The sequence below is a fragment of the Mastigoproctus giganteus genome, chromosome 1 (assembly GCF_048544385.1).
Source record: "Mastigoproctus giganteus isolate SK-2022 chromosome 1, ASM4854438v1, whole genome shotgun sequence".
Taxonomy (NCBI): domain Eukaryota; kingdom Metazoa; phylum Arthropoda; class Arachnida; order Uropygi; family Thelyphonidae; genus Mastigoproctus; species Mastigoproctus giganteus.
Window position 1 is genome coordinate 24,461,526 of NC_143575.1, and position 25,951 is coordinate 24,487,476.

General features: G+C 39.7%; 1 protein-coding gene across 1 annotated transcript in view; it reads left to right on the top strand.

Moving 5' to 3' along the window:
• Positions 1 to 18,679: 18,679 nt before the first annotated feature.
• Positions 18,680 to 25,951, top strand: part of LOC150090643 (uncharacterized) — an 84,044-nt gene continuing 76,772 nt past the window's right edge. The window contains exon 1 of the mRNA XM_090370804.1: positions 18,680 to 19,398. Coding sequence (XP_090226930.1) covers positions 18,680 to 19,398 — 719 coding nt within the window. The remainder of the gene's footprint in view (positions 19,399 to 25,951) is intronic.

Below are 25,951 nucleotides of genomic sequence, written 5' to 3' on the forward strand. Positions count from 1 at the left end.
GTTGTATCCGAACGATATACAAGATAATGACCAGCTGCATAACCAAGAAGATATCACACCATTTGGAGAGCCAAAACATAACAGCAGAACGTAGCGTATAGTGTTAATTGTATGGTGACAAAGACCCTAGCAGCACTAGGTCTCCAGAGAACATATACAAGGAATTCTAGAAAGTTGCAGTCCTGAATACCTGTAGGTTAGTCAGAGTTCCTGGATCTACAGTAACACGACACATTACAGCCACCCTGTGCACTTGGTAGTAATACCCGTCGTGGCGTGGATCCACCCAATCAGTAATAATGTAAGAACAACAATACTACTAATATTAAAGCACCATGTCCCAGTCCATAATCCAATCATTGATTTCATAATCTGTAGAGATGACATCACATATTTTGTGAAGTATTGCACTGAGTGGGATAAAAGGTTTAGAAATCACTTGAAGATGATGACACTATGGGAACGTTGGATTATACAGCCTCAGCCCCAAGAGCAATGTGACCCTACATAACAGCCTAGCAGCAATAAGTTCACAGAGAACAGATATAAACAAATACACTGAGTTAGATAAATATTTCAGACTTCACTTGATTGATAATGACATTGTGGTAACGTTGCATTATATGGCTCCTGAGCCACAAGAGCAATGTGACCCTTCATGACAGCATTAGGGCTCCCATAGAACACATACATACATACATGTACACCGAGTTGAATAAAAGGTACAGATTTCACTTGATTGTTAATGACAATGTGGAAACATTGCATTATATAGCTCCACAGACTCCAGAGAGTAATGTGACCCAACCGAACAGCAATAGGGCTTCTAGAGAACACACACAAACATATACACTGAGTTGGATTAAATGTTGATTTCACTTGATTGTTAATGACACTGGAAACATTGCATTATATAGCTTCTCAGACACAAGAGCAATGTGACCCTACACAGGAACTTGCCAGCAATATGTTCACAGAGAACACACATACATATACACAGTTGGATAAATGGTTCAGGCTTCGCTTGGTGGATGATGACACTGTTGGAACATTGTATTTTATACAGGGTGTTTCAGTTAAACGTTTCAGAACGTCTAAGAGGGGTAGGGTACATCCAGACAACTCGAAATAATATAGCAATGTGGGGTCGGAAATGCTTTCCTGAAGCGGTGTTGTACACAGAAGCACCATAAAAAGAAAAGAGACCGTAAGTGAGAAATCGTTTTAATAATACATGAAAAGAAGCAAAAGGTACATGGATTAAAGTAAGTGTTCGAAGTTTCTTCAACCTCGTATTGCTTTGGCACAGTGGTACCTTGGAAAATGTGCTACAAATCCCCTTTTTCCTGCTGAAGTGTTGTTTTCCGATGAGGCATCCTTCACAAGGGAAGGAATTTTCAACACGCATAACGACCATATCTGGGCGGTCGAGAACCCGCATGCAATACGACGTCGTGCAGCACAGATTCGATTTTCGGTCAATGTATGGGCCGGTATTATGGGAGATCACCTCATCGGACTTTACCTGTTACCATGTCGTCTAACCGGACCTATCTACTTGATCTTTCTGCAGCAAGTATTGCCACAACTTTTGAGAGATGAACAGATTTCTGCATCGACGCAACAGACAATGTGGTTCCAACACGATGGAGCCCCTGCCCATTATAGAAGATGTTCGTAACTACCTGGATGTCACATTTGGTCAACAGTGGATCGGACGTGGTGGTCCCGTGCGTTGGCCTGTTCGGTCACCCGACCTATCATGTCTTGATTTTTATTTCTGGGGTCATATGAAATCGCTAGTTTATGACACCCCTGTTGACAATGCTGAGGAGCTGGTTGCAAGAATCGCAGTAGCTGCCGAAGAAATTCGAAATTCGCCTGGAGTATTCCAGAATGTTCGGATGTCCATGCGTCGGCGATGTGAGGCGTGCATTGTAGCCCGTGGAAGAAACTTCGAACACTTACTTTAATCCATGTACCTTTTGCTTCTTTTCATGTATTATTAAAACGATTTCTCACTTACGGTCTCTTTTCTTTATGGTGCTTCTGTGTACAACACCGCTTCAGGAAAGCATTTCCGACCCCACATTGCTATATGATTTCGAGTTGTCAGGATGTACCCTACCCCTCTTAGAAGTTCTGAAACGTTTAACTGAAACACCCTGTATAGCTTCTTAGCCACAACAGCAATGTGACCCTAGATAACAGCAATAGGACTCCCAGAGAAAACTTACATACACATTTTGACTTTCCACAACCAAAGCTATATTGATTTTGATATGTAGGGCCTGAAAAAATTGAAAAGTTGTTTATGCACTACTGCGTCAAATAGTTTAGAAAGGCTTTGTTTGCTGGGGAATAGTCTGAAATCTTATATAGACCACTTGTCACGTTTTTTGAATACCAGAAGTATGTTAACCTGATTGAAATGCTTTCGGTAAATACCCAATCTCAGATATAAGTTGGAAATATGAAGCATGATATGGTAGGATTAAGAGTAGTGACAAACGTTTTCCAAATTATGTTGGTGAGTCATCTGGGTCTTTTGTATTGTCATTTTTCATTTTCTTCAATGGTGAGTTTTGGTCATCCTCATTGATCAACAGATCTCAACCAGGAAATGCAACCGAAGACTCCATATCAGTAGTCTCAATCTTTGACAAATGTTTGGCAAATACTTTAGCAGTCTGGAATTCATCAGACAATAGAATTCAAAGTGAATAATGAAGCTATATTATTTATCATTAAGGTATATGTAGTTCAGAATGGACAGTGAACCCAGTATTGATCAATTAATATTGCTCTGATACAAGTGACCTCTAAAAAAGAGCAATCATGACACAGTTTTCACCAGAAAAATCAAATCATGACAATTTTCCCCTCTATCTTTCACAACACATACTTAACATTTCCCAGTTACACGTGTTTAACTTGTTTCAATAGTTTTTAAAGGAGTTTCATGCTTGACTGGACAGATAAGCCAAATTCATATTTTTCCCTTTTTGTTGTTCCATAATTTACAAGATAGACTGAATAAGCACTTTTTGCAGATGCGCTTGGTACTCCTGGTTCCCAAACCATTCTAAGTCAATAAAACTTGTTTTAGCATAAAGTTTTTGTAGAACTTTTTCCTTATGAAATAACAGAAAAACGGGCCTTCAGAAAAGCAAGATATTTGATACACTTCTCATTGTATTCAATCATTCCTTTGATGGCCATTTTAATCCATACTCTCTTTCTCTCACATTAACATTAATACAACAATTTGTCCATATCAAGATCTTTTGGGCCTAATAGTAAACCTTTAGATGTTTCACAATTATTGCTCATTAAAATATTTCTAACAGGGTAACCTGAGACATACGCATATACATTTTAATTATAAATATTCATACTTTGTATCCTCACAGTACCTGGGCGATTATAACTCTTTGTCAGTAAGATTCTGGATGAGTTGACCTGATTTGAGAAACAGTAAAGATGTTATGAAATATTTCATGAAGTTTTTTATGGAATAATTTAATTATTCCATAAACTATTACTTCGATTAATATCAGTACACTATTCATATAAATTAGTGTAATAAATTATCAATTAGCTATTCAGTATTTTTTTTTTTAAACATTTACAGGTTCTATTAATTCTGAAAATTTATCTTAAATGTTCTTTCGGAAATCGGTACAATCGAACTCCAGATTTATCGCGCACGATGTTGTTGTTTGGTTTTTAGAAGCATTAGCAACTAAGGCCATATTGCTCCGGGAATATGCGGTAGTCATTCCCTGACCTTTCCGTATTTGGTGGTGACGGCCTCGAACCCCGATCTAATCAAGAAGCGTGTGCTACGCACTGCTGCTCCTTCCCACCTGGCCACGGAGACGCCTATATCGCGCATGAAACACTTATTTCTGTGCATGACAGCATATAATTATAATAATAGAAAAACAAATACACAGATAATTATAACAATATTAAAAAAAAAAAGACTGCTTAAAACAAAATTACTACGTTCAATGAACTCTAGAAATCGAGACTCAGAAGCAATCACGTGTTGCTTCTGTGTCTCAGATTTGCCGCCACACACTTTTACGCCCCTCATTTTTCATTCACAATTTGTCTCTATCTTTTTGCTTCATTTTAAGAAATTAGTATTACAAGACTTCTAACGAAGAGCTGAATATGAAGATATCCAGTCCGCAGGGAGGTTTTCTCCAGGTATAGATAAATAGGAATATTTTTTTCCCCTCTAATGAATAAGTAGTAGTAGCATGTGATGCAAGAAAGCAAGTGTATGAGCTTATGCAGCACCAGACAAAAAAAAAAAAAAAAAAAATCACACCATTCCCTCCAAATGCCTGTCCAGTTCCTTCTTAAATTTATTTAACCAATCAACTTCCACAACGACAGATGGAAGTTTGTTCCAGCAATTAACCACCCGCTGGCTAAAGGCAAATTTCTGCACATCTATTCTACATCTGTCTTTTCTTAATTTGAATTTATGCCCCCTTAGGTTCGTAATCTGAACAAGTGGAAGGATCCCACCAGAATTCAGCGTGCTCAATCCATTCAAGGCCTTATATACCTCAATCAGATCACAGCGCAGGTGCCTAGTCTCCAGCCACTGCAATTTGCAGAACTTAAGCCTCTCTTGGTAGGAGGATCCCGTCATTTCCCTCACCAATGTTGTTGCCCTTCTCTGTACACGCTCAGGCAAATCTACATCCTTCCTAAAATGAGGCCTCCAGACCTGTACGCAGTATTCAAAGCGTGGCCTGGCCATTGCCTTATACAGAGGGACAATCACCTCCTTTTCCCTGCTAGCAAAATTCCTATATATCATTGACAAAACCCCATGACCTGCCCTGGCAGCCTGTCTGCATTGTTCAGAAAACTTCATATCTAACTGCACAATTACTCCCAGGTCTTTTTCATTTGCTACCACCTTAAGTGTTGTACCACACAGTTGGTACGTTTCTCTGGGGTTACTTCTACCCATATGCAGTACTTTGCATTTGTCAAGGTTAAACTTCAGTTGCCACTTCTTAGCCCATCTACCCAAATTATCTAGATCCTGTTGCAGTAGCACACTGCCATCACTGTCATTAACAACCCTGCCAACCTTTGTATCATCTGCAAACTTCGACATTAAGCCCGATATACCTTCATCAATATCATTGATAAACATACAAAACAACAGTGGACCCAACACCGAACCCTGTGGGACTCCACTAATAACATTAGTCCACGAAGAGTAGCACCCATTGATTACCACCCTCTGTCTTCTTCCACTCAACCATCCTTTTATCCATTTTAGCAACTTACCCTTAATTCCATTCTGCTCCAATTTGTACAATAGTCTTCCATGAGCAACAGTGTCAAAAGCTTTCCTGAAATCCAAATATATGATATCAAAATTATTTTTTGCATCCAGTTCCTTTGTAACCACATCATAATATCCTATCAAATTTGTCAGACAAGACTTTCCCTTAACAAACCCATGCTGTGTCTGAATTATTGCTGCAGTCTTGTCTAGATGACCTGCAATGCATCTTTAACCAGTGACTCCATTATTTTACCCGGAACAGAAGTTAAACTAACTGGTCTGTAATTACTTGTGTCACCCTTAGATACCCCTTTGTGAATCGGGGATACATTTGCACATCTCCAGTCCGTGGGAACCTCCCCTGAGTCAAAGGATGCTCTCATAATTATGGCTAAGGGTTTGCTTAATTGCTTTGCTGCCTCCTTTAATATAACTGGATAGATCCCATCCACCCCCGGTGCTTTTCTTATGTTTAACTTCAACAATTTCTCCTCCACTTTGCTTTCAGTTACTACAAAATCATTAAGTATCCGGCTACAATTTGATAACCTTCTGCCATTTGCAAACCTTAATAATTCCTCATGTGTGAATGTAGATGCAAAATACTCATTCAGTTTGTTTGCTATCTGAGCATGATCATCAACAGTCGAACCATCGATGTCAAGTGGACCAATCAGATTCATCCTCTTCCTTTTAGAGTTTATATAAGTAAAGAAATCCTTGCTGTTTTTCTTAGCATCTTTTGCTAAGGATTTCTCGTAATCTGCCTTCGCCTGCCTAACCTCCTTTGCGACCTGATTACAGACTAGCTTATATCTGCCATAGGCTTCTGAGTCGCTTGATAATTTATATGCATCCCATGCATTTTTCTTCTCTGTTACGAGTCTCATTAGTTGATTAGATAACCATTTAGGGCTAAACCTTGAACAGTATTTCTTAATAGGTATGAAACTTTTAGTATCTTCCACGATTAATTCCTTGAATGCTTCCCACTTAGAATTTACTGTTGGTAACATCGTCAGTTGATCCCACTGTACAGAATTTAAAAACTTTCTGAGACCACTGTACTGACCTTTACAGAAGCAAAAACCCTTTCCTTTACCCCTGATGGTAATTAAATCTTTAATTTAACAAAAGGCCCACTTCATGGTCTAGTTGCTCTAGCTAACCTCCTCTCCTGAGGCATCTTTTAATCCTTTAATTCCTTTTCGCTCTATGCTGCCCTAAATAGCGTGCTTTCTCAGCTTTCGGAATTTTCAATGTGAAGTAGTCAGTTCTCGTATAGCACGATAGCTGTGTTCCTAGAAACCCTCTTGCAATATAAACAACAGGCCCTATGGGGAAAATAGGGTTAGGCGCCGACCACCGAAGATTGAACACACATTTGTAACCAAAACATTACCAAACACAATAAATAATCGTAATAAAATACTTACGCATTTCATTACGACTATTACGTCATAAAATATTGCTAATGCTTTTGCTTCTATCGTACGCAAACTTGTTTTTTGTTTGATTTTCTATACAAACAGATGCCAGCCATTCCATCTCTTCCAATTCTTTGTGTCTTAATCTAATGGATTTTAATTACACTTTGTGTTGTTCCTGCTATGAAAGTTGTTTTTGTTTTCTCCGCATTCTTTCTAATTCTCGGCGTTGCTTCATTTAGGTCTGTAGCACGTGCAATATCACGTGGTCTTTCATTTCGCTCAAAGCGTTTCACAATTTCATATTTTTTCTCTATCGACAGAGGTGGACTGGCCATAAGCCTTACCGGGGAAACCCCGGTGGGCCGGAGGCCGGTGTGGTTTTGGCTATAAACCATAGTATGAGGCCACCACCACTTTGCTTATTGGAGGCTTGAAGTGGTGAAACCCATGTTTAGTCTCTAGAGCAAAGTTTCCGGCAACCCCCTCCCCCCATACTTCTCCTTCAACCCAAGCACGGTACTAAGTACTATAGGTTTTGATACCTTTCGTGTTTGGGGGTTTCATAAAAAAAAACAAAAAAAAAATTATAAATTTCCCCGGGTAAGAATTTTTGACCCAGTCCGCCTCTGTTTATAGATATTGCTTTTCTCTTTCTCTCTGAATCTGCAGTGTCTTCACCAGGACGCTTCCTTTTCACACCTTTTAAGCATTTTACTCATTTTTAGGGAATAAAGCACAATTACAAAACGAGGAGGCACGCTTGATACACATAAACAAAGCTGCGCGTGTGTAGCAACTGAATAAACAACACCGTAAAAGGTGAGATACACATAAACAAAGCTGCGCGTGTGTAGCAACTGAATAAACAACACCGTAAAGGGTGAGATACACTATTAACACCTCACATTTTACTAAAGCACATTTTTAGGGGTTACTACATAAAACAATAAAAACAATTTCCAGTTGCGGTTCTGCTAGTGGAATCTGTTATAAACTGGTAGTAAACTCGATCTAATTGCATTTGCGATTATATCGATAGCTGGAATTGTTGGTTTTACGTTATTATGGAGCCATGTTTCAACTAAGCATATGCAATCATTCTCCGAGTTGAGTAGTAAGGTTTGTTGTGCGTGAAGCTTATTCGATATGCTTCTTACGTTTTTCAAGAAGATAATAATCTGGTTCAATTCTTTTGCGATAGACGCGAACGGTGATATTTGAGTAACCCACCCCTGAAAAAAGCCACAAAATCTCACCTCAGGTGCTCCTCAAGAAGAAGAAAAACACGATGGTAAAACTTGAACCACTCGTAGCATTCAGAGATCGTAATATTATCCAAATAATCACGAGCAGTGTACACGCATGTCTACACAGAATCACGGACACCTAGGAAATCTCAGACCGGCAGAGCAGTAAGCGTCGCGCATGCTACGTGGCAATGGCAGTGTGGGGGTGGGGTAACGTTTATTACTTATGGGGTTTTTTTTTTGTATCTTTTCCTTTTGTATTAATGTATATCCCCGTAGTCCAATCCTCCCACTTAGCATCTGACTTGTTTGTTCTCAGAAGATTACCTGACTCGTAGGGGACCTTAATTATTTTAAGTATTTCTCCACAGGATTGGCTGAGTTTCGGAATGACAGACTCCAACACATGAATGTAAAATAAAACAATGTTTATTAACATATCATACAGAAACTAATAATAGTGACTTGTTATTTCATTAACCTTTATATGTGTAAATATCTTGTTCAAACTCAAATGTTTCATCATCCGATATCCTATTCTAATACACATTATTATTCATTATGCTATGGTGTCTCTTCATGTTCTTTACAGGGACTTCAATAGGTCGTGGTATTCACTTTACATAGATTCTTCCAACTCTTCTTCTGAACAGTCTGTATAACAAACCAACAACTACCAGCCAATGAACTGGCTCACAAAACCCTTCAGAGTTCGTGTCTCAATTTGTACGAAAATTTCATTTATTCAATTAGACACCCTTACTGCAATCAGGTTAACAGGAAATATTAATCAATTCAATTTAACATTACCCTTCAGGACCGTTAATCCTCTATACCTTTATATATATATCACTTTTAATTAGCCCCTACTCAAATCAGAAATACTCTCCACAAATCAACTCATAAATAATTCAAAATTCCAACCTTTAACTTCATATATAATATAAAAAAACTTTCCCAACCCTAAACAATTCTCAATTATCTATTATAACCTCTCCTTCCAGCAAGCATTATTATGAGGAGCTTCACTTCAAATTATAGGCTACGTCCGTCTTAAATACATTACACTTTTATACATATATTCATTGCTTAAATCTCCCTCCTTAACTATATATACTTATTTCTCCTAAAGTCCTCTCCTTAATAAATTAGGTACACCTATTTCGGTAAACTCTATAGCACTTACATGTTTGGCCTGGAACTTTCCTCTCTGCTCGGCTTCCTTTCATATCGGCCATTCAGGTACTGGAATGCAGGGGCGCTCATTTGGGGATCTCGGTGATTTATGGTGTCTCCCTACCGGATACTGCACGGCTGGAATCAATCAGGGTCGTATATTCTTTACCGGTCAGCATTTCTTCTTCCGTGGATAGAGGAGTTGTCTAGTAGGTCAATGGTTCGACCACTCATTCGACTGGCTTTGCCTACATAATTTTCAGGATGTGATTCTTCCTTGCTACGGCTTCCATGCTTACAGGTGAACATTCCTACGGGCTGTCGGGATACGCAGAATTTCTATCATTGCTTCCATCTACCTCAGGGCTGCAGCTATCACCCAAATTAGACTACTGCTCTGCTTTGTATCGTTCTCCAACTCATTCAAATCATTCTCCAGACCGCTTCGAGAACTTCTTCCGACTCCTCCGAAAACTTCTTCCGAATGCCCCGAAACTTCTTCCGAATGCCACGAAAACTTCTCCCTGAATGCCACGAAAACTTCTTCCTAATCTCCCTCTCAAAATTCGCTCCACTTTCTTCCTGGCCAATAGGAGATCTGCGCATCCCTTTTCCTGTGCTCTCATTTGTCTCCTCTCATCTTCCGTGGGCGGGTCTTCTTCCCAACTTCCGTGGCCTAGAATATACGAGAACCATCTAGAACGAGAGGCGGAAGTTCAGGTTAACTGAGAAACGTCACAGCTCTTCCCGTGACCTCACGCGCGCACACCTGGTGACGTCGCCCACCTCTACTAGCGTTCCACCGTGAAATTTCTAAGAGAGCCAACTTAAGTGCTCTTGGCCCTTACTATGGTGCATCTGCCTCTGTCTTAATGGGGATTTGTCACGGTTATTTACTTTTACTGACTCGTCAAAGAATTTCCATACAAACAAACTACAACTAAACAGGGAGTGACTGGAAGGTATTTTTGAATTCCAGTGTTTCTTAATCCATGTTGTTTGTACCAGAAAACCACTATTCGTACTACAGTTAAATTCTCATAATATTTAACCATTTATATTAATTAATGTAAGGACGGGTCCTTACATAGCATTCCTCTTCCCCTAAAAAAATTTATATTCCTTATATAAATTTTTTTTTCTTTTCTGTCCTCAGACGGATATGCCTTTATCCCAGATCCACTTTATCGGCAGCCAATCTCCTCAAATTGCCTTTCTATATTTTCTAATTACACTTATATACCAGACATTACTTAAACTTATATTAAGCTTCATTAACTACTCCCATCCCATATTTTCGTCGAATACTGCTCCTAGATACATTTGCTGCATCCTGTTTATTTCCTTCAGTTTGTGTGCCTTCTCCTCACTGGAAGCTTCAGTTCTGTAACTTCCCAATCCTTCGATTCCTTTAATTTCTGTTGCTCCATTTAATTTGCGATCCTTCTCATCACAGCCATTTTCTCCCCCTTCATGTGTTTTCTCTCCTGAATGTAAACCGACCCTTTCTCTCGTTTCCAAAACTCCCACGTGTAACACCCTCCCCTTTTCTTGGCACTTTCCCTCATTATTCCTATTTGTTTTGGTGTTCTTATTTAATTCCCATTTGTTTTGTGTAACCAGAACTTTATTATCTGTGCTTGCCTTACACCCTTCTAATTCTTTCCCACTAGCTTCCTTTGGAGTTTCCCCTTTCTCTGGCTCATACTGGGCTCTGACGCCTGCCTTTCGCCTCCTGTCTACCTTTGGACTCGCCTGGGTATTACTGCCGAAGGTAATGCGGCCATTTCTCACATCTATCTTGGCTCTTAATTTCCTTAGAAGGTCCGTGCCTAGTATTGCGTCGTGTCGACGACTGTTTATTCTGTTTGCCACAAAATACGAATGGGCCACCAAGTTATCACATCCCTGTATTCTTACCTTGTCTCTGACAATATAATCGGTGTGAATTTCTTCAGCACCTACCCCCTCCACAAGGAAATCGCGGCAACATCTTATATCTCCCTTACTCGGCCTTTTGCAGTATTTAATGAGGTAGGCCCACATTAAAATAGACCTCGAGGCTCCTGTGTCCACCAGAAACTTACCTGGTACTCCTCCTAAGCTGCCCCTCACATATAATAGGTCGTTTCTACTGCCATTATCACTTACCGCACCTAAAGATATGGTTTTTTCTTTGGCGGTGTTTAAGTGTAATGATGGCCTTCCGTAGTGGGCATGTCTAAAAGATCCATGTCTCTTGACTACGGCATTGTTAATGCGCTCTCGTTCATTCCAATACCCCCCTTGTTTTGCGCAATGCCTTTCCTCCCTGTGCTTGTCCATGTTTCTGGGGTTTTTTACGTGTGGGTACCTGTCTCGTTCCCAATACTCTTCTCTTTCCCAGCTTTCTTTAGCACCCTGTTTCACTTTGCAGTAGCGGGTCCAATGGTCTGAGTCCTGGCACTTATAACACCATTTACGACCGCTATCCTTGTCTCCCCCCTCGTATGTTCGTGAAACTGTACCCAATCTTTGTTTCACTTCCGTTTGTTGCTGATTTTCTCTAGCATCATTGCTTAAAGAGAGCCTTTCCATCATCCACTCCATCTTTCTTTCGATGCTATTTAAATGTTTAGCTAACCCTTCGATTTTGCTTCCCCACTCCCTCGATTCCTTTCCTGTTTCAGGCTGCTTTCTGTCGGTCATTGCGTTTAATTCCCTTGCCCCCGTATTTTTGCTAAAGTTCTCAAGCCTTTCTTCCTCTAATGAGTGGGTGTACGCGTCTGTTAATGTTTCTGGATTTTTTCTTAGTACTTCTTTTTTAAAATTGTGCCTGAGCCCTGTGATGAACTGCCCAGTAGTATTTTTTCGAATGCCTGTTTCTCCGATTCCGATGTTTCTGTGTTTAGTTTTAAATTTAGGAGGCGCTGGTGGAATTCGCTTACTGTTTCTCGAGTGGTTTGCGTGTATCCCCCCAATTTTCCTACGCTTGTTAACAAGTCATTCTTTTTCCCAAATAATTTTCTTAATGTCTCAGTGAATCTGTGGAGCGTTACTATTTCTTCTGCCACTGTAGCCTGCCTGTATTTTTCTAATGCCTGTCCTTCTAATTTAAATTCCCCTATAGTTATGACATCCATATCGCTTAACTCTTCCTTATCCTTAATTAGCTTTAATTTATTAATAAATTTTTCCACTCTTTCACCTGATTCCCCCTTAAATGGTTTTAAATACTTGCTGTATTTGATTTGTCCTGACCCCTTTGCTACCCCGCTTACCATTCTCACCTCTGGTTTTTCTTGGCCTTCCTGTTCGTCACTGTGGCCCCCAAAATTTTCGCAGTCCTCGCCGCGTTTCCTACCCTTTCTTGGCATTTTTATTTTATATCTATTAATCTCTAGCTATCAACTTTAACTAAGTAATATGTCTGCCGATTAATCTTTCTACAATTCTTTAACTATATTAGATAATCTAATTCAATTTACCATTAACATTTACCTGCTTGATCAATAATCAATTAGTAAAATTTCAACACCCAATAATTGTAAAACTTATTAATTTTTTTACCTATCTATCCTTGAAGTTTCCCTGTCCGGTCTCACTAATTAATTCAATTGTACATAAATAATAATTTCCAGTTCAACGCTAAATCAATACTTGCCTCTAAAATCCACCGTTATTTACCTGTTCCATCTAAAATTCATTCAACAATAATCAACTCAGTAGTACATATATAATTCTAACTTACGCTTTCTGGCTCGCCAGCTGAATTTTTTTCTATCAGTTTCAGCAACTGGATTGCATGTATATATACATGTATATATATTTTCCTGTCGTTCTGAACTCAGCCTTCCGTTGTGCAGAATTATCCTGGCTGGCTCGCCAATTGTGGGGGTGGGGTAACGTTTATTACTTATGGGGTTTTTTTTTTGTATCTTTTCCTTTTGTATTAATGTATATCCCCGTAGTCCAATCCTCCCACTTAGCATCTGACTTGTTTGTTCTCAGAAGATTACCTGACTCGTAGGGGACCTTAATTATTTTAAGTATTTCTCCACAGGATTGGCTGAGTTTCGGAATGACAGACTCCAACACATGAATGTAAAATAAAACAATGTTTATTAACATATCATACAGAAACTAATAATAGTGACTTGTTATTTCATTAACCTTTATATGTGTAAATATCTTGTTCAAACTCAAATGTTTCATCATCCGATATCCTATTCTAATACACATTATTATTCATTATGCTATGGTGTCTCTTCATGTTCTTTACAGGGACTTCAATAGGTCGTGGTATTCACTTTACATAGATTCTTCCAACTCTTCTTCTGAACAGTCTGTATAACAAACCAACAACTACCAGCCAATGAACTGGCTCACAAAACCCTTCAGAGTTCGTGTCTCAATTTGTACGAAAATTTCATTTATTCAATTAGACACCCTTACTGCAATCAGGTTAACAGGAAATATTAATCAATTCAATTTAACATTACCCTTCAGGACCGTTAATCCTCTATACCTTTATATATATATCACTTTTAATTAGCCCCTACTCAAATCAGAAATACTCTCCACAAATCAACTCATAAATAATTCAAAATTCCAACCTTTAACTTCATATATAATATAAAAAAACTTTCCCAACCCTAAACAATTCTCAATTATCTATTATAACCTCTCCTTCCAGCAAGCATTATTATGAGGAGCTTCACTTCAAATTATAGGCTACGTCCGTCTTAAATACATTACACTTTTATACATATATTCATTGCTTAAATCTCCCTCCTTAACTATATATACTTATTTCTCCTAAAGTCCTCTCCTTAATAAATTAGGTACACCTATTTCGGTAAACTCTATAGCACTTACATGTTTGGCCTGGAACTTTCCTCTCTGCTCGGCTTCCTTTCATATCGGCCATTCAGGTACTGGAATGCAGGGGCGCTCATTTGGGGATCTCGGTGATTTATGGTGTCTCCCTACCGGATACTGCACGGCTGGAATCAATCAGGGTCGTATATTCTTTACCGGTCAGCATTTCTTCTTCCGTGGATAGAGGAGTTGTCTAGTAGGTCAATGGTTCGACCACTCATTCGACTGGCTTTGCCTACATAATTTTCAGGATGTGATTCTTCCTTGCTACGGCTTCCATGCTTACAGGTGAACATTCCTACGGGCTGTCGGGATACGCAGAATTTCTATCATTGCTTCCATCTACCTCAGGGCTGCAGCTATCACCCAAATTAGACTACTGCTCTGCTTTGTATCGTTCTCCAACTCATTCAAATCATTCTCCAGACCGCTTCGAGAACTTCTTCCGACTCCTCCGAAAACTTCTTCCGAATGCCCCGAAACTTCTTCCGAATGCCACGAAAACTTCTCCCTGAATGCCACGAAAACTTCTTCCTAATCTCCCTCTCAAAATTCGCTCCACTTTCTTCCTGGCCAATAGGAGATCTGCGCATCCCTTTTCCTGTGCTCTCATTTGTCTCCTCTCATCTTCCGTGGGCGGGTCTTCTTCCCAACTTCCGTGGCCTAGAATATACGAGAACCATCTAGAACGAGAGGCGGAAGTTCAGGTTAACTGAGAAACGTCACAGCTCTTCCCGTGACCTCACGCGCGCACACCTGGTGACGTCGCCCACCTCTACTAGCGTTCCACCGTGAAATTTCTAAGAGAGCCAACTTAAGTGCTCTTGGCCCTTACTATGGTGCATCTGCCTCTGTCTTAATGGGGATTTGTCACGGTTATTTACTTTTACTGACTCGTCAAAGAATTTCCATACAAACAAACTACAACTAAACAGGGAGTGACTGGAAGGTATTTTTGAATTCCAGTGTTTCTTAATCCATGTTGTTTGTACCAGAAAACCACTATTCGTACTACAGTTAAATTCTCATAATATTTAACCATTTATATTAATTAATGTAAGGACGGGTCCTTACAGCAGGTTAAGTACACGTACAGTCAGTCCTCGTATAACACGAATTCGCCCATACACGATTTATAAATAGGGGAACGATTTATTCGCTTATGCACGATTCGCCTTTGTGTTTACAAGAAATGGCAGTCGAACGCAGACTAACCCCAACCGAATGCAACACGATAGGAACGAAGAGAAGATTCTGAAAATGTATTTATGTTTTTATATCAATGAAGGGGAAACACATTCCACCATAATAACGTAAAACCAACAATTCCAGCTATCGATATAATCGCAAATGCAATTAGATCGAGTTTACTACCAGTTTATAACAGATACCACTAGCAGAACCGCAACTGGAAATTGTTTTTATTGTTTTATGTAGTAACCCCTAAAAATGTGCTTTAGTAAAATGTGAGGTGTTAATAGTGTATCTCACCCTTTACGGTGTTGTTTATTCAGTTGCTACACACGCGCAGCTTTGTTTATGTGTATCTCACCCTTTACGGTGTTGTTTATTCAGTTGCTACACACGCGCAGCTTTGTTTATGTGTATCTCACCCTTTACGGTGTTGTTTATTCAGTTGCTACACACGCGCAGCTTTGTTTATGTGTATCTCACCCTTTACGGTGTTGTTTATTCAGTTGCTACACACGCGCAGCTTTGTTTATTATTATTATTATTATTATTATTATCCGTTTATTTCCATAAGGAAACCACCCCGGGACGGCAAAGTGCCAGGAGGGTGCTAAGTACAAATCAGGGTACGAGATACTACGTGCAGTGGGTTACATATACTGAACACGTAGTCTCGTCCCGAAATATTATATACACATTTTATGTTTAATATATATAGTATTTACACATTGATGATTCTGTACATACATTATACAACTGATATATTTACAATTCACTAATAATTCCATCTATAAATTACATATTTACATAACTGTTACAGAAGGTATATTTTTACAGTCAACAAATTATTATTGTTCTGAAAGCAGAAAGTTTCTCTTTTACTCTAAATTCTTTGGTACTTTGCAGCCGACTCATATTTTGGTAAGTCTGTACGAATGCTGGAAGATCTCTTTCCGGTATGTTGCATCCTCACACAGTTTTTCGGCATCTAGCGTATCAAGCGTGCCTCCTCGTTTTGTAATTGTGCTTTATTCCCTAAAAATGAGTAAAATGCTTAAAAGGTGTGAAAAGGAAGCGTCCTGGTGAAGACACTGCAGATTCAGAGAGAAAGAGAAAAGCAATATCTATAAACAGAGGCAGACTGGGTCAAAAATTCTTACCCGGGGAAATTTTTAATTTTTTTTTTGTTTTTTTTTTATGAAACCCCCAAACACGAAAGGTATCAAAACCTATAGTACTTAGTACCGTGCTTGGGTTGAAGGAGAAGTATGGGGGGAGGGGGTTGCCGGAAACTTTGCTCTAGAGACTAAACATGGGTTTCACCACTTCAAGCCTCCAATAAGCAAAGTGGTGGTGGCCTCATACTATGGTTTATAGCCAAAACCACACCGGCCTCCGGCCCACCGGGGTTTCCCCGGTAAGGCTTATGGCCAGTCCACCTCTGTCGATAGAGAAAAAATATGAAATTGTGAAACGCTTTGAGCGAAATGAAAGACCACGTGATATTGCACGTGCTACAGACCTAAATGAAGCAACGCCGAGAATTAGAAAGAATGCGGAGAAAACAAAAACAACTTTCATAGCAGGAACAACACAAAGTGTAATTAAAATCCATTAGATTAAGACACAAAGAATTGGAAGAGATGGAATGGCTGGCATCTGTTTGTATAGAAAATCAAACAAAAAACAAGTTTGCGTACGATAGAAGCAAAAGCATTAGCAATATTTTATGACGTAATAGTCGTAATGAAATGCGTAAGTATTTTATTACGATTATTTATTGTGTTTGGTAATGTTTTGGTTACAAATGTGTGTTCAATCTTCGGTGGTCGGCGCCTAACCCTATTTTCCCCATAGGGCCTGTTGTTTATATTGCAAGAGGGTTTCTAGGAACACAGCTATCGTGCTATACGAGAACTGACTACTTCACATTGAAAATTCCGAAAGCTGAGAAAGCACGCTATTTAGGGCAGCATAGAGCGAAAAGGAATTAAAGGATTAAAAGATGCCTCAGGAGAGGAGGTTAGCTAGAGCAACTAGACCATGAAGTGGGCCTTTTGTTAAATTAAAGATTTAATTACCATCAGGGGTAAAGGAAAGGGTTTTTGCTTCTGTAAAGGTCAGTACAGTGGTCTCAGAAAGTTTTTAAATTCTGTACAGTGGGATCAACTGACGATGTTACCAACAGTAAATTCTAAGTGGGAAGCATTCAAGGAATTAATCGTGGAAGATACTAAAAGTTTCATACCTATTAAGAAATACTGTTCAAGGTTTAGCCCTAAATGGTTATCTAATCAACTAATGAGACTCGTAACAGAGAAGAAAAATGCATGGGATGCATATAAATTATCAAGCGACTCAGAAGCCTATGGCAGATATAAGCTAGTCTATAATCAGGTCGCAAAGGAGTTAGGCAGGCGAAGGCAGATTACGAGAAATCCTTAGCAAAAGATGCTAAGAAAAACAGCAAGGATTTCTTTACTTATATAAACTTTAAAAGGAAGAGGATGAATCTGATTGGTCCACTTGACATCGATGGTTCGACTGTTGATGATCCTGCTCAGATAGCAAACAAACTGAATGAGTATTTTGCATCTACATTCACACATGAGGAATTATTAAGGTTTGCAAATGGCAGAAGGTTATCAAATTGTAGCAGGATACTTAATGATTTTGTAGTAACTGAAAGCAAAGTGGAGGAGAAATTGTTGAAGTTAAACATAAGAAAAGCACCGGGGGTGGATGGGATCTATCCAGTTATATTAAAGGAGGCAGCAAAGCAATTAAGCAAACCCTTAGCCATAATTATGAGAGCATCCTTTGACTCAGGGGAGGTTCCCACGGACTGGAGATGTGCAAATGTATCCGCGATTCACAAAGGGGGATCGAAGGGTGACACAAGTAATTACAGACCAGTTAGTTTAACTTCTGTTCCGGGTAAAATAATGGAGTCACTGGTTAAAGATGCATTGCAGGTCATCTAGACAAGACTGCAGCAATAATTCAGACACAGCATGGGTTTGTTAACTCTAACAGCATTGGGTGAGGACGAAGTTTTTCGTTTTAAAAATATGTAACGAAGGTACTGAATGAATAGCCAATCGTATCATTTAATATTCCTTTAGATGAGTAAACAGCATGGCGTTCTACTCAGCCCATTTCCTCATACTTAGTATGAAGAATATTTCGAAATTAATTCTAATTTATGGTTTTCTACAATATATTATAAAATTGATTTTTTTTTTTTTTTTCAGGTGAATGATTAGCAACAGCTTTGAGTAAAACCATGAGTTGTAACAAAGGTAGTCAACTCGCCTGCGAGCATTGCGACAAGATATTTTCCAAGTTTTCGTCTCTTCGTCAGCACAGGAAAGTCAATTCTGGCCAGAATATCTGCAGATGTGAAACGTGCAATAAAGCATTTCGGACAACATCACTCCTTCACCGCCATGAGGACATTCACAGCAATAAGAGGCCTTTCACTTGCGAAACTTGTGGGAAGACATTCAGACAGTCACTTGTGGGAAGACATTCAGATTGCTCATTCTCCACTTTTGTGGAGAATGAGCAATCTCATTCTCCACAAAAGAATTCACACGGGGGAAAAGCCTTGTTCTTGTGACATTTGTGGTAAAAGATTTTCACGAAAGGAGCACCTTGTAGTGCACATGAGGATTCACTCTGGAGAGAAGCCTTTTCAATGTGATATTTGTGATCGAAAATTCTCACGAAATTCAGACCTTATAAGCCATCTCAGAACTCACACCAAAGAGAAGCCTTTCACATGCGGGTATTGTGGAAAATCCTTATCGACCTTATCAGGTCTTTCGTTCCACACATGGATGCACACTGGAGAAATGACCTTTAGCTGTGACAAATGCACAAAGACATTTCAAAATTCCTCCAATTTGAGAAGGCACGAGAGAGAGCATTCTAACTCAAAGCCCTATTCTTGTGAATTCTGTCAAAAGGCATTTTCACAACGAGCACATTGCGTGAGCCACACGCGAATCCACACGGGTCAGAAGCCGTTTTCATGCGAGTTTTGCAGGAAAACATTTTCACAGTCTTCCGCCCTAACTGCACACTTCAGAGTCCACACAAGAGAGAAGCCCTACACATGTGCAACATGTGGCAAAGAATTTTCTCAGACATCCAGCTTGTCCAGGCATAAGAAACTCCGTTCTAAATAAATGTCCCACCAGAATGCATTTGTTTTCTGTGTTTTTTTCTGTTGATATGAGTTGTAGTTTTTGCACCAACGTTAATGAACTTTTAGAACAAAAATTTCTTTATTTGATTTAAAACGATTTTTATTACAACTCATAATAATGTAATTATTCGAGATCGTCTTCACTTGGAATTTATAAATTCAAAACTCCTTTTTATATTCCTCATTGTAATTTTTATCTCAGTTCTCATCTTGTTGATGTTTTCTATTTATTGTCTAAAATTTCATTTGTTTTCTTTAAAATTTACTGATATTCTGTAATATTTAATTTTTATAATAGTTTCTGTAACATGTCTTATTGCGTAATAAAAGCATTCTTTATGACATCAGTAGTCGTTTTTGACAATACTACACTGAGTGGACAAAAATCATGGGATACCTACCAAGTAATGTGTAAACCCACCTCCCGCACAGATAAGGGCAGTCATACCGTGAGGCATTGAGTCCACTAGTTAACGAAAGCGTCCCACAGGTATTTATATCCATGCTTTCTGCACTGGTGTTCATAATTTTGTCGTGTTCGTGGGTGGACCATTCAAAGCCCGAAAGGACCTTTCCACAAATCCCTAAATACGCTCCACAGGGTTAATGTCCAGTAAATACGCTCCACAGGGTTAATGTCCAGTAAACTGGGAGACCATTCCATGATCAAATCAGCAGAATGTTCTTCGAACCATAGTTTAGTCACCACGCCTCTGTGAGGAGGTGCATTGTCCTGCTGGAAGAGTCCATTGCCCCTGTTGGTGCACGATGACCATGAAGGATGCAGATGTTCTGCAAGGATGGACACATAACCCGGACTCTTCAGAGATGCGTCTAGACCAGAGATCCCAACGTGTGCCAGTTGATTATTATGGTCTGGCACACGTGTCCCAACGTGTGCCAGACCATAATCAACTGTCAACCTGCCTGTACAGTTCCTGGGAGGAGCGAAACTTGGCGGTGCATTGACGTCACGGCTTCTCAGAACTCAACCGGAAGTACTAGGTGGTAAACTTTAACCCCTTTTTCTCGTTATTTTTATTTCTGTGGAATCAGGAATTCAGCAAGGACTGCGCATGCTCTGTCAGAATTACGTGTTCAATGACAAATCGAAATTTTCCCCCAAATAAGATTCACGACAGCCAGGGCCGGATTTATATATAAACTAAACAAGCTACAGCTCAGGGCGTACGTTATTATTATTATTATTATTATTATTATTATTATTATTAGCCATATGGTGCAAGGAAGCCTGAGGCTTATGCTGCACCGGCCAAAAAAAAAAAAAAAATTTCCCTATTACCCTGAGACAGAGAGACAGAGAGAGAAAGAGAGATCACCAAGAAAGATAAGAATGGTGATATCCAGCTCAGGACCCTGTGTGTGCCAAGCCCATACTCACCAGATGTGAGCCCCTGCACGGGGACTCGCTCCATCTTAAAAAATCCCCTTTTAATATTGTCACAGGTGAACTGTAAGAGGAAAGGGCCTCATAAATGTTAAAACTGGGGGCCACAACAAGTTGAAATTCAACCCTGACGACGGGTTGGAGCTGGCGTTGACTTGCGAGCTCACCCTGATGCGCGACACTAAACTGAAGGATTACAATAATCAGCGTCCTCCCCACATTGGTGTCCGGAATCCCTTCGATGAGGTGAGAAATAATAATGGACTTCCTTCACCTCGTGGCTGAGTTAGTCCGGTCTTGGCTAGCGTTGCATTATTTTTTCTCCCAGAAATTCGGGTTTTTCACCCGGCAAACAGATAAATCGAGAACATAATATACGCACTTGCAGCCACAATATAGTGTCGCCGCACAGTGTTAGCAATGGCCCTCTCCCTAATGCACCGTGCATGGCGTCGATTGAACCGAGACCGAAAGAGAATGGCGATAGACGAGAACTGTGATATTTGACCAACCCACCCCTGAAAAAAGCCACAAAATCTCACTTCAGGTGCTCCTCAAGAAGAAGAAGAAGAAAAAGACGATTGTAAAACTTGAACCACTTGCAGCATTCAAAGACCGTAACATTATCCAAATAATCACGAGCGATGTGCACGTGTGTCGACACTGAATCACGGCCACCTAGCGGATCTCCGACCGGCAGATCAGTGAGCGTCGCGCATGCCCCGTGGCAATGGCAGGTTAAGTACTTCACATTGAAAATTCCGAAAGCTGACAAAGCTATTTAGGGCAGCATAAAGCGTGAATCCACTTCCAACAAGAATCTCAGTATTGAATACCGCAGTTAACGTGTAAAGGGCGAAAAACACACAGAGATAACAGTCAGGGGATTATAAGATGCCTCAGGGGAGGAGGGTGGCTACAGCAACTAGATGTTGAACCCGGGCTTTTGTTTCACTTGCAGTTGACTTATTCTTTTCAGGAAAAATAAAATATTCCTATTTATCTGGAGAAATCTTCCCTGTGGAGTGGACATCTTCATATTCAGCTCTTTCTTAGAAACCCTGGGATACTAACTTGCACGCATTAAGAAGAAAGATACACAAACAGTGAATGAAAAATAAGGAGCGTAAAAATTTGTGGCCGCACACTTGAGCAAACGGCACCCTCCAGTCTGGTCAATGTGAAGAAAGCTATCCATAAAGTAAAAAAAAATAAAATAACCGGGTTCCAAAGGAAGGGGGCCAGGATCCAGCCCTGTGGGGAACCTCAGTATAATTGTCTAGTTACCCGCTGGTAGGTGGTGTTTACAGTGATGGACTTGTCCGAGAGGTAGCCTTTAATCGTGTTGTCCAGGTTAACTGGTATCTCTGCTTCTCACAGTCTGCCGAAGACGCTCGGCCAGTAAAGCGATTCGAACACCCCGGCGAAATGAAGTGCTACAAGCAAGAAGTCCGTTTGTCGTCCCGGAGTATAAACAGAAAATTTATTTAAGTATTTCTTTTCAGAATTGCCAACTGCAGTTTGCAGGCTGTGGAGGGCATCCACCGTTGAGTGCCCCGGTTTAAAGCCGAATTGGTAGTGACATTTGAGGTATCATAATGATATGAGGATAATTTTAGCAGACAAGAGATTGCACACATTTTCAACATTCATCTGAGATTAAAGTTCACTCTACAAACGGAAGTTGCGAATAAGAAATCGCTATTTTTTTTAATTTTAAAGCTACCACCAGTTCATCAGACAATTCATTTTAAAATATATTCAGAAAACACACCGACAGGGAGATGTTCTCACAATCTGAAAGTTATCAACCCTTTACTAAAAAAGATCTGTGATTTTTAATCAGTTTTTTAATGCGTACCAATATTCTACTTCTCAATTAGATTGCAACACAAGTATTAGTAAATAGATTCTTAAACCGTGCCTATCGTTCAATTATTATAAGTAAAACAAGGAACGAAGCAATACACCATTTACGAATTAACACAAATAACAATATTGCAAAGAAATATCATTTCACTTCGGTACACAGAACAGTGGAATCGCAATCCAATTAAAGGAAATTTTTATAAACACAGAATTGTTTTTAAACCCTCGAAAAACCTAAATGCGGTTTTTAAACAAACGGGGTGGCCATAATTCTCTACAAACACGCGATCTGGTCCATAAGATTTCGTGTAGGGATGGCGATTCTTCATTTCAGGGCTCAACACCATTTACTTTAGAACAGATGGTGAAACAGCATTCTACATCGGTTCGAGCTTTGGTTTCTAGCGAAACTAAATTAGCATACCGTGCGGTTACTGAACGACACACCTTTCTGGAGCCAAAATCCTCAGGGTTCACACATTATTATACAAAATTACAGAGAACCGCAACCCTCGAAATGAAACTTCACGATTGCCCGATTAATCTTCCTTCGTCGCTCCTTTTTCATTTCGAACTTCTCGTCATTTATACGCATGCGCCAGGGAAACAATTAATCTCTTTTCCTTTTAAGAAAAACTAGCGAAGAATGGTAGCACTGGTGTGCAAAATTTAAGGAGCTGTCAGATTTTCACCTGTAACTTCTCATACGATTGGCCTGCCTATGGGAAAAGCATACCAAAGGAACCTCGTGAGGTACAAAAATTATGAAGGAAACGACACCAACACAACGGAAACAAAATGGAACAGAGCGACTTTATTCAAAAATGGAAAATAGCACTGGCTGCCATGATACAGATGCATCACTGCCAAAGATGGAACAAAGGGAAGAGGTGGTCTCTTACCTTTGTTCACTAGGAGATATGGCCACTCCTAATGTCCATGCTGGCTTTGCTGTCCTGCATAGAATCAGAACAATGTTGTTGATAAGTTCTTGTGGTAACATCATCCATTCCTGTGTCAGCGCCATCTTCAGTTGGTGAACATTTTCTGGTGGGTGTGGACGTGCCACTAGGCTTCTCCCCAGAACGTCCCATATCTGTTCGATGGGATTTGGATCGATGAACGGCAGGCCAATCCAAACAAACAATGTCCTCACTTTCCGAAAACATATTAACAGCTGCAATGCGATGGGGTGTGGCGTTATCATCCATAAACACCAACTCGGGGCCAATAGCACTTCGGAACAGACGCACATGGGGAAGGATTACCTCAGTACAGTAGCACCGGTTATAGTACCGTCTTCCAATATCTGGAGTTGTGTATGTCCATCCAAAATAACACCTCCCCAGACGAGAACACCTCGACCGCCATATCGATCCATTTCAGCGATGTTTGCAGGATGATACCGTGTGCCAACCTCTCGCCAGATTAGCTGATGTCTAGAATTGCCCCTGAGACTGAATCTACTCTCATCAGTAAAGACTACTTTAAGTAAAGATTTTGTCGTCATAACTTTTAGAAATAGTGGTGGTCCTTAAGGTTTGCACACCAGTGAATCAGTATAATACATTAAATATTCAAGCTTTTACTTGTTTTGTTGGGGATTTTATGAACTATCATTATAACGTCCTGCTCACCTAACGACCATTTTTCTCAATCCCCTGGAAATAAAGCTTCGACTGCCTAAACCCCTTCAACAATAACTGGCACCCCCCTAGCTTGTCCCTCATTGTCACTTAGATCATGCAGCTGGCGCATGCTTTCACATGCTTGAACACACAGCTTTGGCTGTTCTTTGTAACTCACCAATATGAACACGTGACTATTTCTACCGTTGCAGTGAGCTCTTTGAATTCTTGAGATGCCCCTTCTCATCTGGCCACTCAATCTACATGAGGATACTTAATGATCTCCTAATATATTGTAAGTAGAAAAGATCACGTATCATTAATAGGCATAACAGTCTTCTCACCTTTTTTGTATATCACAAATTTTTCTCTCTCACACATAAAAAAAAAAATGTGTTCTACGACTGCGTTTTCGCTATCAAGTTCCCCTAAACATCTACTAACTCTGTAAAATCTGTCCTGTCATGGATTATAATTCCCACGTGGGTTGTACAACCCAAAATCTCTTTCAAATGTACGAGTGTCTGGAGATGTTCCTTACTTTTTAACGCAGTCCAACAAAATAAACGACATAACTACCTTCTCTTCCGTGTTTTTGTACACCTTCCCCTTCTGTTCTTAGAGAAAAAACTCGCGTACAGAAATTCAAGTCCGATGCAACAAGTATGCTCTCTCTCTCTCTCTCTCTTTTTCAGCCACCAACCGTCAAAGTGCTGGAGTTTCCAATAACCTTCCTCTTTCACATAAATGTAATTAATGCAGAACTGTCAAAATCAGAATACTCACGTTAGAAAGAAACATTTTATTGCACAATAAGACAAATTACAGAAACTGTTATAAAAGTAAATTATAAAGAAAACAACTGAATCATTACAAAATGAATAAAATACATAGAGAAGATAGAAACTAATACTAAAATATCAATAAAAGTCGAGACATAGAGTTTAAAAAAAGGGAAGGAGTGTTGAATTGCAAAATTGAAGTGAATAATTGAGAGCAGTAATATTATTATTATTATTATTAGTTATAATGAAAAGCATTTTGCTTCAAATGCAGAGATTTGTGTATTAACAAAGCATTTGTATACTGGAAACAAATCCTTTTGAACAGACATTTATTCAGAATGCAGTTTCCTATATCTGGACAAGTTGCATTTCCGAGGAAATGCTTTCCCACACGTTGCGCACGTGAAGGATTTCTCTTCGGTGTGGACTCTCGTGTGTACAGTGAGATGTGAACGCTGTGAAAATGTTTTGCCACACTTTGCACATGAAAAGGGTTTTTCTCTTGTGTGGACTCTTACGTGCACACCGAGACCAAAAGACCGTGAAAATGTTTTGTGACACAATTGACACGATTAAGGCTTCTCACCCGTGTGGATCCTCGTGTGGTCCACACAGTTTGCTCGTCGTGAAAATGCTTTCTCACAGAATTCACACGAATACGGCTTTTCTTTCAAATGCACTCTCCTGTGATTGCTTAAATCTGATGATGTATGAAATGTTTTTTCGCAGGAGTCACAGGAAAAGGGCCTTTCCCCAGTGTGGATCCGTCTATGTGTCGTTAGATATGATGAAGACGAGAAAGATTTTCCACAATATCC